Source organism: Euwallacea similis, chromosome 15, assembly GCF_039881205.1.
Source record: "Euwallacea similis isolate ESF13 chromosome 15, ESF131.1, whole genome shotgun sequence".
Taxonomy (NCBI): Eukaryota; Metazoa; Arthropoda; class Insecta; order Coleoptera; family Curculionidae; genus Euwallacea; species Euwallacea similis.
Window position 1 is genome coordinate 1859503 of NC_089623.1, and position 13139 is coordinate 1872641.

The 13139-nt window shown below is 33.0% G+C and overlaps 3 protein-coding genes across 5 annotated transcripts in view; 2 read left to right on the forward strand and 1 right to left on the reverse strand.

Annotated features, from left to right (window-relative positions):
• Positions 1 to 12733, reverse strand: part of LOC136413797 (uncharacterized) — a 29456-nt gene extending 16723 nt beyond the window's left edge. For all 3 annotated transcript variants that reach the window (XM_066397504.1, XM_066397503.1, XM_066397502.1), the window contains exons 1-12: positions 12545 to 12733; positions 6461 to 6701; positions 5570 to 5812; positions 5098 to 5265; positions 4853 to 5038; positions 4636 to 4791; positions 4361 to 4526; positions 3137 to 3320; positions 2083 to 2256; positions 1845 to 1948; positions 1348 to 1416; positions 1015 to 1119 (exon numbers count right to left, since the gene is read on the reverse strand). In XM_066397504.1, coding sequence (XP_066253601.1) covers positions 1015 to 1119; positions 1348 to 1416; positions 1845 to 1948; positions 2083 to 2256; positions 3137 to 3320; positions 4361 to 4526; positions 4636 to 4791; positions 4853 to 5038; positions 5098 to 5265; positions 5570 to 5812; positions 6461 to 6649 — 1744 coding nt within the window. In that variant the 5' untranslated portion in view covers positions 6650 to 6701; positions 12545 to 12733. The remainder of the gene's footprint in view (positions 1 to 1014; positions 1120 to 1347; positions 1417 to 1844; positions 1949 to 2082; positions 2257 to 3136; positions 3321 to 4360; positions 4527 to 4635; positions 4792 to 4852; positions 5039 to 5097; positions 5266 to 5569; positions 5813 to 6460; positions 6702 to 12544) is intronic.
• LOC136413689 (tigger transposable element-derived protein 4-like) lies at positions 9970 to 10394 on the forward strand. The gene is made up of 2 exons (XM_066397372.1): positions 9970 to 10099; positions 10165 to 10394. The coding sequence occupies exons 1-2, from the start codon at positions 9970 to 9972 to the stop codon at positions 10392 to 10394; spliced, it is 360 nt and encodes a 119-aa protein (XP_066253469.1).
• Positions 10391 to 11002, forward strand: LOC136413690 (tigger transposable element-derived protein 6-like). Its single transcript, XM_066397373.1, has one exon. The coding sequence runs from the start codon at positions 10391 to 10393 to the stop codon at positions 11000 to 11002; it is 612 nt and encodes a 203-aa protein (XP_066253470.1).
• Positions 12734 to 13139: the final 406 nt, after the last annotated feature.

A 13139-nucleotide genomic window follows, 5' to 3' on the forward strand; every position in this document is an offset into this window, starting at 1 on the left:
ATTACTTGACGAAGACTCGTGTCAAAGTCAACAAGAATTGGCACAATCATTGGGAGTGACTCAACAAACAATCTCAAAACGCCTCAAAGACATGGGAATGATTCAGAAGCAAGGATATTGGGTGCCGTACGAGTTGAAACCAAGAGATATTGACAGGCGTCTGTTCGCTTGTGAACAGTTGCTTGCAAGGCAAAGACGGAAGGGATTTCTGCATCGTATTGTGACTGGGGACGAGAAATGGGTTCATTACGATAATCCCAAACGCAAAAAGACTTGGGGATATCCCGGCCATGCTTCCACGTCGACGGCCAAACCGTCTATTCATGGTTCCAAAATCATGCTCTGTATTTGGTGGGATCAACTCGGCGTAATATATTATGAGCTGTTACAACCAACTGAAACAATCACAGGTGCTCTTTATCGAACCCAATTAATGCGTTTGAGCCGAGCATTGAAAAAGAAACGGCTGCAATACAACGAGAGACATGATAAAGTGATTTTGCAGCACGATAATGCTCGACCCCATGTTGCGCAAGTGGTCAAGAAATACTTGGAAACATTGAAATGGGAAGTCCTACCCCACCCGCCATATTCTCCTGACCTAGCTCCTTCTGATTATCACTTGTTTCGATCCATGGCACATGGGCTAGCTGACCAACACTTCCGGTCTTATGAAGAAGTAAGAAATTGGATAGAATCGTGGATCGCTTCAAAAGATGTCCAATTTTTTCAACACGGGATTCGTATGCTGCCCGAAAGATGGGAGAAAGTAGTGGCCAGCGATGGACAATACTTTGGATCCTAAAGGTATAATTAGTTTTTTACAATAAAATCGCGAAATTCGGAAAAAAAACGGCGGAAGCAAAGTTGTACACCTAATATTTCAAAGATACCTATGCCAAATATCCTTACCTTGGACACTCTGTATATTTAAGAATCTCATGAGTTATAACATGTTGACTTCAGACAGTCAAAGTGAAGATTTTATGTTTAATGATAATTGTATTTACTTACCTTCGGTGCTTAAAACACTTTGATTTCTGCGCCGAAACTCTTGAATTCTCTCTCTGTTGGCTCTAATGTATTCCGCAAAACGTTCGCCGTACCGATTTCCAGGAGCTGAAAGTTCGCAATACTACATTCCAGCTTTTAGAGATGAATAGAGAAGAACTTGACGTTTTATGGTCTCACAATTTTCTATTAAATAGTGAATTCATAAAAAATTGAAACAATGGTAAGTAAAACATAGAAAAAGAACAACAAAAAAATACTATAATTTTTTTTCCATAAAAATCAGGATTCAAAACCCTAAAAAAGGTAGTAAAAAAATTTGAAATAGAAACTTACGTCCGCTAGCATGGGGGTTTCCTGGAGGTCTCACATTATCATAATTAATTCCTGGAGGTGGCCCACTACCTATAAAGTTTGTTTCCGTATTAACTCTATGAAATGTGAGTGCCTAAAACCTCAAAAAGACAACATTTCAAGGATACTGTTTAAACACTTTTTCGGTGGTATTTCTTCAAATAAAGTGGTCGGTAAAGGTCCAACAGATACAGAAAAACTCCTATTAACTATCAAAGAAACAGACATTTTTACTCACTTTAGTTCTTCAAAAAAGTAATTTATGATATCAAGCTGACATTAAGTATAAAGATAAAATATGTTGTGACGTTACTTTTACATTAACGATGCATTATTAGTGCATATATGCCTTAAATAGACTAATCTAAAATGTCATTGACACACTGATCTAAAATATATGTTGACACATATATTGAACAATACAGATAGTTTATTCATAAATATGCGGTGCTTGGAAGTATTCAAATAAAATATCTTACTCAAAGTGTTCAGAAGTGTTGCTCTCCTTTTAAACAAACGTGATTTTTGGGTGGAAGGCGGAGCTGCTTCAGATCGACTACCTTCTTGTGACGTTGAGGATACCCTAGAAAATATCAAGTTTTTGTGAGCGACTAAAAACTGTAATTAATGGAGAAAAAATTTTGCTACAAAACTGTTTATCGAGACCTTGACAAAAATTAAACCAACAAACTTGTTTTTCAGTCTCCTGATTCCTACCTCTCAGGACTTAATCTTTCCAAACTAACAACTAGAACTCGCTGATCTTCGGCATTAGATATCGCAGGTACTTCGGCGGAAGCATCCGTTTGAAGTGGTTGAGATACATGAGGTGAAGCTTCTCTAGATGTACTGCTATCACTTGAAGCGGATTCACCATCATTTCTTTTAAACCTAAAAATTGTGGATAAAACAAAACTGTTAAAAGCATAGAGACATAGTGGAAAAGGATAATTTCAGAAACTTGTAACTAGTTATTTGCGTAATAACTTAGAAAATGCTTTATATACCTTTACATTTAATGCATCTATGCAGTACATTTTCACAATCTTTCAAAGAGGGACCATTTCTAAGTATTGTTAAGTGAAAATATTCTATATTTTTTCTGATATACAAGTGTGGCATTGAGAACCTCATTCGACTACAACCACTTTGATGAACTATCAAAATTTTCTCACACGCATATTGGAGAAGGAAGAGTCAGACAGAATCAATCAACGTTGCTTTTCAAAGGCCGAACGCTTTTGAAAAATACACAAACAGTCAAATAGTATTTTGCAGCATAAATTGGAATGCTTGAGAGGGTACAGACCAAACCTTTAGTGGATTTGTTCTTAAGTTTTCTCCATAAAACAATGGGTCAAGTTGTGTGGTTCGATCTCAGGAGTCTTACTTGGGACCTATTCTGTTTTTATTGTTTATTGATAGTATTGATTGAAATTTTTAATTCTGTAAATGTTTACTGTATACTGACAACTTTAAACTATTTGAGACAGTGAAATTCCTAGCAGAATATAAAATGATATAGTATGATCTCATTAATTTGTTAAAATACACTGTATCATACTAAAACCAAACGATATATGGCAATAGCATTTTCGAATCTTGGTTTAATTGTAGATTTAACAAATTCTGTCTTATTTCAACATCTTTTATATGTAACACTTCAAGGTAGGAATGGTAAGCTATGGCAAACATGATTAACATATGTATATAAAATTTTGTCCACTTAAACGTCTTTCTATCTCTTGTAGTTAAACCTTTTTTTCCTTACCTTTTTTCATCATTCCTCTTCAAATCCGCGCTCTCTTCTGACTTGTGTTTTCCTGATTCATTAGTCTGGGTTCCCCGAATTGAACTTGGTGGTTTCCGAGCCACAGAAAATATCCTACTGGGAGTGATAAGGCATTGTGAATGCGGAACCGAAGACGGTTCGCCAGTGCTTGGCGATACGGCACCTAAAACCATTCATATTTTGAGTTTGGACTAATTTTGCAATATAGACAATATTATTTTTTTAGTCTAGAAAATCTATTGGATTTCTGATACAAGTGTTCCCGTCCAAAATTCAATAGTCTTTATGTTCTCAAATTTATTGTCTGTAAGAGTCAAGTTTGTTCAATTTATGACTCCTTTTCTTAAAACAGAAGAAAGAAGAAAGTATGGATTTTTGGGACTTTTGTTACTTGAAGTTAATACTTCACCCATGTAAAGACCAGATGATCAGGACAATAAATCAAGAGAATGGTTGCAGTGTTTGACCCTTTTAATACAGATGGGTGGTAAAAGTGTGAGTCTTTAGTAGTTAGTTTGTTACAGATCTTTTGACCGTTAACACGTGTCTTCTGACTGTAATAAAGAAATTAGAGTTATAACAGAAACGATCTGTCTTAGATTCTTTTATTTCTATACCCCATAATCGAACAAAATCGTTTATAGGATAAGATATTATTATATAATATATTAATTAAGAATCCATTTATGGTATTGCTTTACCTACTTATCCATTCGTGAGATATTTCCGATATAACAATTAAAAAAATTCGATTTTATAGTTATAGCACCCATCCTTTATACTTATATTAGAAGCCGTTACAATCCATTTACAGTTACCATTAAGTGTTAGTTTTATCAGTTTTTGAGCCACAAGCACACTCATATTCCATCTCGGCACACAATTATTTTGTCCTGAGTCTTAAGGACAGTTTAAATTAAATTGCTTACAAGAATGCGTAGTGCATGAATTACAACCCCCCTTAAGAAATGCTGCCATTTATACTACACAATTTTTATCAATTAAAACAGACTTTTATTTCTAAAAAATATTAGATTTTGTGTGCCTTAGCAGATCAAGCATTCCATCTTTCTAAAACCACTAAGCCATACAAAACGTTTATATACGATTGTCAAACAAAACTAAAATAGCTGTAAGAGAAATCTACAAAGATACTTTTGTAATTTATACATAAATCCTGTAAAAATCGTTAATTTTACTTACCTTCATCTCGAGTACCACTAGCTATTGATGAGGTACCGACTTCAGAACTCCCAATTGATTGAAGGCCACTGGGTCCTGGTAAAGAAGGATCACGTTCCGATGTTCCTGCAGTTTGAGTACCGCTGTTGAAATGACTTGGTTCCATCGGATCTGTACCTCTATCGATCTATCAGAAACAAAATGTTCTTCAAAATTTTGAAATGTTTTTTTAAACGAAAACACATACAAATGTCCTGTCTTTAGTCATTTCAATTCAAAATTACTTAAATTTTTACCATAGTGGGTGGGCGATACAGCTGCAAATATCTATGCACCAGACGCTCGTACTCCCTCACTAAATTTCTGTAGCACATTGTAATCCTTCTCTCCCTCTCCGGAATCGAACTGTTGTCTCTCTCTTGCGAAGTTGTTTCGACGCTCATCGCCGGTTGCTGCAGCACAGATTTTAATAATGTTTTAATTGATTATAGCAGTTCAATTAGAAATAATTACCGGGATTGGCGCATTTCCTGCTGAAGTTACCAGCCTTTGAGTGATAGTTCGCCTATAAGGATTGGCGCAACGCTCCTGCCGGGGAACCGGTACGGGTGCTCGCACCCTTTCCCAACGCGTTTGAGAACTGTTTGCAATGCCCGTGATCAATTTGTGGCCTAATTTATCGAAGGCCACGTACCTAACCTTTAAAAAAAAACTCGAAATAAAAAGATTTGATTCAGCTGACTGTGAAAAAACAATACCTTCTCTTTAGGATTATTAGTTGAAGTCTGAACGAACGGTTCTGGCTGACTCCAGTCCCAGAAATAGATTTCATTAACCGTTGCTATCACCAATATTCTATCATTAGGATGAAAAGCTATAGAAGCTATAACAGATTGCGAAGAAGTGGTCCAAACCTCACTGCCACCCTAAAAAGTACCTTTCATTTGCAGCAGACAAGTTATAGGGACTAATTGCTTATAAAAAAAAATTACCATGTACCAAAACACATTAAAACTTGCAATCCTGCAGGGCCAACAAAAATCTAGGTTTAATAGTCTGGATGATATAGGTTTTAACCAATTTGCCTAACATTTACCAAGTTTTCATATATTTTCATAAATTACTGAGTTGATACAAACATTAATATTTGGACTGATTTGTGAATATTCAATCAATATTTTTCCCTGATAGATACTTTTGGACTTCAACTTTCAGATATTATAAACTTACATTGAGATCCCAAATACGCACTTGTCCGCCCAAACACCCAGAAGCTACAATCTGGTCTGAAGTGGGATGAAATGCTATGCACCATGGAGTACGCGGATGACCCACTAATGTTTTGATATTCTTTCCGCTTCTCAAGTCAGTCACGTAGATGTTGTGATTCCCGTGTGTGGATGCTACTCTTCTTCCATCGGGGCTGAACACCATTAAAAAGGTGGACCGAGGTGAACCGGGCATCTCACAGCGCTTAAATTGGGAAAAAATGGCTTTAGAGAGTTTTAAAATACAAATAAAAATTTCAGAATAAGACAAAAAAAAATGGATTAAATATTCTATAACTGAATATTTTTTTGTAGAAACACTAGTTGACAGATAAATTTATTCTTTTTGCTAAAAATATTAGGTTCTTTTTTTAAATCATTTATGATTATTATGAATCACATTTAATTGTTAAATATAGCTAACAAAATTTGTCTCCAAATATTCAAATCAATACGTCTTCAATTTTTTAGTTAGTATGAAGCATTTCTCAATGTTGTTTAAACAATATTTACAATTTAAAATCATATTAACACACAACAATTGAACAATACAACTTCTCATATTACAAAACTGGGCATTTCCAAGAATCATGTTCGTATGTATATATGACCTCAAAATCTCATGTAATTATAAAATATAAATCTTTGCCCCAATCAAACCAATAAATTTGCCTTGATTTTCCTTAGATTGTATTAATGCAGACAAACGATACTGAAAGAATAAGCGTTAAATTCAAGAGTTCCAGGTCATAAGTTTAACATTCAGAATTGTATTCTTAATTTTCACTTTGAAGAAAATCTAGAGGTATGTCTACACTAAACAAATTAACAAATATGTGAATGAACAACTTACCATTTCATTAAGTTTTTCCTTGAGCACAAATTGTTCTTCAGCAAATACATGCAAATTTTCTCTGCTAATGACATTTTGCCGAGAGCCGCCCACTTCTCTGTTCTGCAGCCCTCCAATAAAATCACTTGCCGTGGTATCCTTTGGTGATTTGGTTAGTTGCCGAAAAATATCAAAATCGTCTTTACTCATTTTTTTAAAATGGTTGTGCCCAAGTTAATATGCAGATATGAGTAATATTTGTCTGAAACAAAAGTATTAAAAAAATACAGGATGTTTCTAAGAGGTTTTTACAATTCTCTACTATGTTTTTTTAAATCAAAATAAAATAAATGATTCAGCCATATACATCTTAATTCAAATGCTAATAATTACAGAGTTATGGGATGGTAAGGTCTGATCACGAATTTCATTTGTATGTTTTCCATGATCTCCTTGGGACACGGTAGAAAGGCAAGAACTTTTTGATCACAATTGTGAAGAGTTTGGTAAGCATAAACTAACTGGCATACTTGTATAGAAGGTTCACTCAAATGAAAGAGGTGCATAATTTCAATCTGAGGAATAATCTGTTTATTGTGCCTCCTCATACAACTTTTAAATTGCAGTGATGATTTTAAATGAACATATGCAATCTTACAGATACAGTAGTGGTCATAATTATAGCAACTTTTAAAATTTTTAAATAAAATGTATCTATTCGGCTAAACCCAATATACGTTTTTATATTATTTATCTTCCACAACCGTTGATGTTTAAAATGCATCCAAATAAAATATCAACAATTCCTATAAGAAACTATCAAAACATATTTTTTCAATACCGGACAAAAATATAGTAACTCTTGAAATTTTAAAATTTCACTTCATTTACAGACTTGTATGCTTAAAGACGTTTTATATTCTAAATTAAATCGACGATTTTCATTATGGGTCGAGGTAAAACAATCTCATTAGAGATCAGGAAAATTATCATTGAGCGGTATAAAAGTGGCGAACGGCAAAGCGAAATTGTAAAGAGTTTGGGTGTGCATAAGTCAATTGTATCTCGAATTATTTACAAATTCGGACAAACAGGAAGTGAAGCAGCTGTAAAAAATTCAGGACGCACAAGGAAAACTACAAAAAGAACTGATAAATGGATAATTAGAATGTGTCAAAAAAATCCATTTCTATCATCCACTCATATAAAATCACATTTAGAGGAAACGGGCCTAGCTCATATCAGTTCCAAGACAATAAGAAGATTAGTAGAAAATGGATTATTTGGTAGGCGACCAGCGAAAAAGCCATTGCTGTCTAAGAGGAACGTGAAAGTCCGACATCAGTTTGCGTAGAATTACCAACACTGGACATCTGAACAGTGGAAATTGGTAGTTTTCAGCGATGAGTCCAAATTTAACTTATTTAAAAGTGATGGCCCATCATACGTTAGACGACCCAAAGGCGCAAGGTTGCAAAAAAAGTTTGTTTTACCAACCGTAAAACATGGCGGAGGTTCGATTATGGTTTGGGGTTGTTTCTCTGATTTTGGTATGGATCCGCTTCACAAAATAGAATGTCGCATGGATCGGTTCATGTACCGAGATATCCTCAGGAATCATTTACAACCATATCTTGAAGAAACCATGCCACTAAGAAGCATTTTCCAACAAGATAATGACCCCAAACATAAATCGAAACTTGTTTCAGAATGGTTTAAAGAGGAAATGATAGAAGTTCTTGCTTGGCCATCGCAATCTCCCGATCTCAATCCCATAGAAAATTTGTGGGAATATGTGGATAATAAAATTCAGAATAATACATATTCCAATTTACAGGATTTATTTCAGGCACTTCAAGAAGCCTGGAAGAGTATTGATAACAATTACATCAACAATTTAATAAATTTAATGCCACGAAGATGTGCAGAAGTCATTCAGCAGCGAGGGTATTATACAAAATATTAATTATTGAATAATTCTTTTGTAATGTGTTGAAGTTTTATTACTCTTTATAATTATTTTGGAAAAGTTGCTATATTTTTGTCCAGGTCGCAATGAATATATTTTTTTATTTTTGTATACAAATTATTATTGTTTTATTGTTATATACTTCTATCACCATCAGTCATTGTAGAATCATATTTTCAAAACCTATTTTGAATTTAGGCCGTTAAGTCTAAATTATTTGAAATTCTAAAAAGTTGCTATAATTTTGACCACTACTGTATATATATTTATAGTGTGTCTGATCCTAAATTGTCATGTTAGAACTGTAATATTATTACTATTTTTACTTATACATTATAAATGTGATAATCTTGGGTGTTGCAAAAAAAAAAATACAATACATCTATATGATTCTGAAAGCGTGCTTAATTTATGGCATATGCATAATTTTCAAAATATAAATAAGATCAATATTGTTGTTCTTGCCCCTTTATCCATTATGAAGTCCTAGTCACCAATATAAACCATTGGTAACAAGCAGTATATTGTAAAAGTATGTAAGTATCTGAGCTACTAAGACTAAATATATACTTAGCATTTTATTTATTATAATAGATTCAATTTAATTTAATATGTTTTTTTTTTCTTATGCTTAATTGAATTTAACCAGTATTTTTGTGTTAATTAATAAAACATTGTTATTTCTTTTCATTTAATATATATAAATATACATTACCTGTTAAAAGGGGATTATTAAAAAAATTACAGTGTAATCCACTTATAATGAACTCGCATGTAATGAACTGATTTTCAAGTCCCAAATTAACCATATATAAAATCATAAGTAAAACCCTCGGACAAGATGGACTTGTTTGTAATAGACTCTCGCTTATAGCGAACCAAAATTGTTTATTTTGTCTATCATAACCGAGGTTTATTCGGAAGTTCCCCGGTACGACCGTTTCTGATGCATGTGTAAGCAAAATTTTATTCCAGCTCGTCTTTTACAGTTGGTCTGTGTATGTTATCCAGTACGCCTTATTTGTTTTAAAATTTTTTTTTAAATGGCTAAAAGTGTAAAACGGGCATTTACGTTACACGAAAAACTGACAATTATAAATGATATTGAGAAAGGATTGTCTCAATCATTTGTGTGTTCAAAAATGGGATTAAAAAAGTCCACAGTGTCAAATATTTGGAAAAATCGTGATAAAATTAAAAATGATTGGAAAACTAATGGCCAAAAGAAAAAAATGCGTTTGTCTTTACACTCCCGGGTTGACGAAATATTATTTAAGTGGTTTCAACAAAAAAGAGCGAATAATTTCCCAATAAGTGGACCAATGTTACAAATGAAGGCAGAGGAATTTGGAAAAATGATTGGTGATGACTTCAAATGCAGCTCTGGATGGCTTGATCGTTTTAAAAAAAGGCATAACATTGTGTTTGGAAAAATATGTGGTGAGTCGGCCTCAGTAGATAAAAATATTACAGATGAGTGGTTCGTGTTTGGCCTTTGATAAGTAATGATTATACAGAAGAAAATATATTTAACGCTGACGAAACAGGGACTTTTTATAAAATGTTGCCAAATAAAACACATAAGTTAAAAGGTGAAAGATGTAGTGGAGGAAAAATGTCTAAAGAACGCATCACAGCCATGATTTGTGCTAAAGCTTCTGGAACCGAGAAACGAAAATTACTCATTATAGGTAAGTGAAAAATGTTAACATTTTTATTTTGAATTGTATTAAGAATTTGATTTTCGGTATTTCAGGAAAATTTCAAAATCCTAAGCGTTTTAAAAACATTAATAGTCTTCCTATTGACTATTATTGGAACGACAAGGCATGGATGACGTCGTCAATTTTTACAGATTATTTTAAAAAATGGGACCAAGAACTTCTTAAAGAAAAAAGAAAAATATTATTATTAGTTGATAACTGTCCAGCCCATCCGGACGTTAAACTGCATAACATAAAGCTTTTTTTTTTCCACCCAATATGACGTCAGTTTTACAGCCCATGGACCAGGGTGTAATTTTAAATTTAAAGCAAATTTACAGAAAACAAATGTTGATGAAACTCTTGGAGACTCAGGATAATACTAACATCAAAAGTGTTACTATGTTAGATGCTATAAATTTATTAAGCCTAGCGTGGGATGAAGTTTTTACGCAAACTATCAGTAATTGTTTTCGCCATTCCGGCTTATCAAAAACAATATCTTCTAATATGGAATTTGATCCAGAGGATGATATTCCATTAGCTCAATTAATAAGAGAAAACAGATTTATGAACTCAGTGAATTTTGATGATTTTGTAAGTGCTGATAACAATGTTGTAAGAGAACAATTAGCTGATACAGACTTAGTAAATCAAGAACTTCAAGAAGAAACAACCGAAGATATTGAAGATGATGATACTGAAGGAGAAACTGTTCTTACTACAAAAGAGGCTCTTAATTGTGTACACACTTTACAACAATATTTCCTTCAGCAAGAGGACAGCAATGAGTTTTTTTCTAAATTATATAAAATTGACCTGCATTTGCAGAAGATTTACATTAAAAAAACATTTCTTCAAAGGGAAATAACTGATTTCCTTGAGAAATAATTATGAATAATGTAAATTTCTATATATTAAATGTTTTTAGAGTTATCTTAATAAACATTTTTTTAATTTTTGTTCAATTAGGCATTAAAACACATTTTTTTAAAGTTATATATTATTATAACTAGTCCCCATAATCAAACACACATGTGCCCTTTATTGTTTAGCCCTGTACTAAATTAGAATAAATCACTTGTTATAAAAGATAGAGAGTCTGTTTATCATCTTGGCTGGAACATAAAATGCAGAAAACGATTCACCTATCAGTCTGTTCTAATAAGTGTGAAGGGAATGATTGAGGGTTGTGAGCGTGGGAAGAAGGTAGAATGGTATGTGTTAATTCTTTTAAAGATAAACAGATGCACTCGGGGGTGACCCTGATGCATTTTTGGTATGGTGGAGCATTTTGATTCCCGAAAAGGATAGAATAAAGTTGTTTGAAAACACGTACGGGCATTTTTATTAAAATAAAACCCACCCTCTTAACAGTATGTAATTTGTTTGATTCTTATAAGATAGACACTCGGATATAATGAACTAAATCTCTCGGTCCCCTCAAGTTCATTATAAACAGATTGTACTGTAACTAGGTATTAAAATATCAGAGGCATATCTTAGATAAATTTACCAGTTAATCTTTTGTCATGTCTGATGTTTCACAGTAAATTACTCAGTAATATCTTAATTAACACCCTACCTTTACAGTTCACTGCCTACTGCAAGGTTTTTTTTTAATGATTATTCATTATTTTTAGTATTTGTTCTTATATTATATCACTATTCCTTAAATTCTCAATAAATTATTCTTTGGTATAAATTTTGAGGAGAAACACCTCTAGCCTAGATAGCCACTATGTGCCCCCATAAAAATTAAAAGGTACCAACTACATTGTGGGCTGTGAATGTTTTAAAAGTTGAAACATTTAACCACAATTTTCTCCAAATGTATAGATACAGTTGTTTTTTGTAGAATAGCAAACATAGCTATCTCAAAAACAAGATGTTTTCAACAAATATTCAGATCAAAGTCAAATAGTATTTTTGGAATGGGCAATACTACATAAAATATGTGGCATCTTATGTAAATGGCTGTATTTGAACATACTGATCCCTGTAGATGATTATTTCTTAAAATGCAGTTGTAACATATGAAACTGAAGCCCTAAGATGGTATCACACCTTGTAACCTGTAATAATTAAATATAAAATTGCATGGAAAATGAATTGGCCCTAGCTCTAATAACTATGAATCATGGCAAAAATAGCTACACAATCAAACACTGATAATTTCAACTGGTAAAGCATGGGACATCCATTCATTATTATTACATTTTACATAACATTTTGCTGAGCTCATATTCAATTTAAGGGCTATTCCAAGATACTCTTAGGTTTTTATATTAATTTGGAATATGGTTAGGACGACAGTTAATGCCCCTTTTCAAGCTAAAATGAAAAGGGAAAATTCAAGGGGTTGGGCTGAAAGGTCATTTTTCAGCTGTATCCATTGTTTTCTTTTTGATGAAAATTAAATTGTTTACTCACTTTATGGACTCATTAGAGACTTTCATTTTCCTTATGCATTAATCTGCACAGCACCAGCTCATAATTACCGCAAAGTATTCATAATTGGACTTAAAAGTTTGATATAAATTAAGATCCGGACACAAAATTTCCAAAAGTTCTATTCTTCACCTAATGCACACTTAACTTTTCACTGAGGTAACACGTTGATTTGACGTTTGCATTTGATGTTAATGACATTTCACAGACGGTTTGGCCGGCGATTGATAGGCGTCTAGTAACCAGATTTTTTACGTTTTTGACGGAACAAAATATTTTAACTCGTAAAAAACGAATAAACATAAGAGACTATGTTAATTAGCAAAATTAATATTAAAGCTTTAACAGTCAATTCGACCCTTGATAGTGTTGACATTCTAATATTCACTATATTCAATTAATTACATGAAGATACTTACAAACAACCTAAAAGAAGTGAATATACCATTGTTATTTCCAGTTTTGTTCTCCCTTTTTGGCAAATTACTAACGTATGAATTTGTGCTAAGTTTGGGATTAGAAGCAAAACTGGAATAATTGTACATTTATGACTTTGGCTTCAGCTGCAAGTGTTGTA

Coding starts and splice junctions, on each gene's coding strand:
- LOC136413689 (XM_066397372.1), top strand. CDS start 9,970: ATGTTGCCAAATAAAACACATAAGTTAAAAGGTGAAAGATGTAGTGGA. Junction 10,100..10,164: donor ACGAAAATTACTCATTATAG/GTAAGTGAAAAA, acceptor TCGGTATTTCAG/GAAAATTTCAAAATCCTAAG.
- LOC136413690 (XM_066397373.1), top strand. CDS start 10,391: ATGACGTCAGTTTTACAGCCCATGGACCAGGGTGTAATTTTAAATTTA.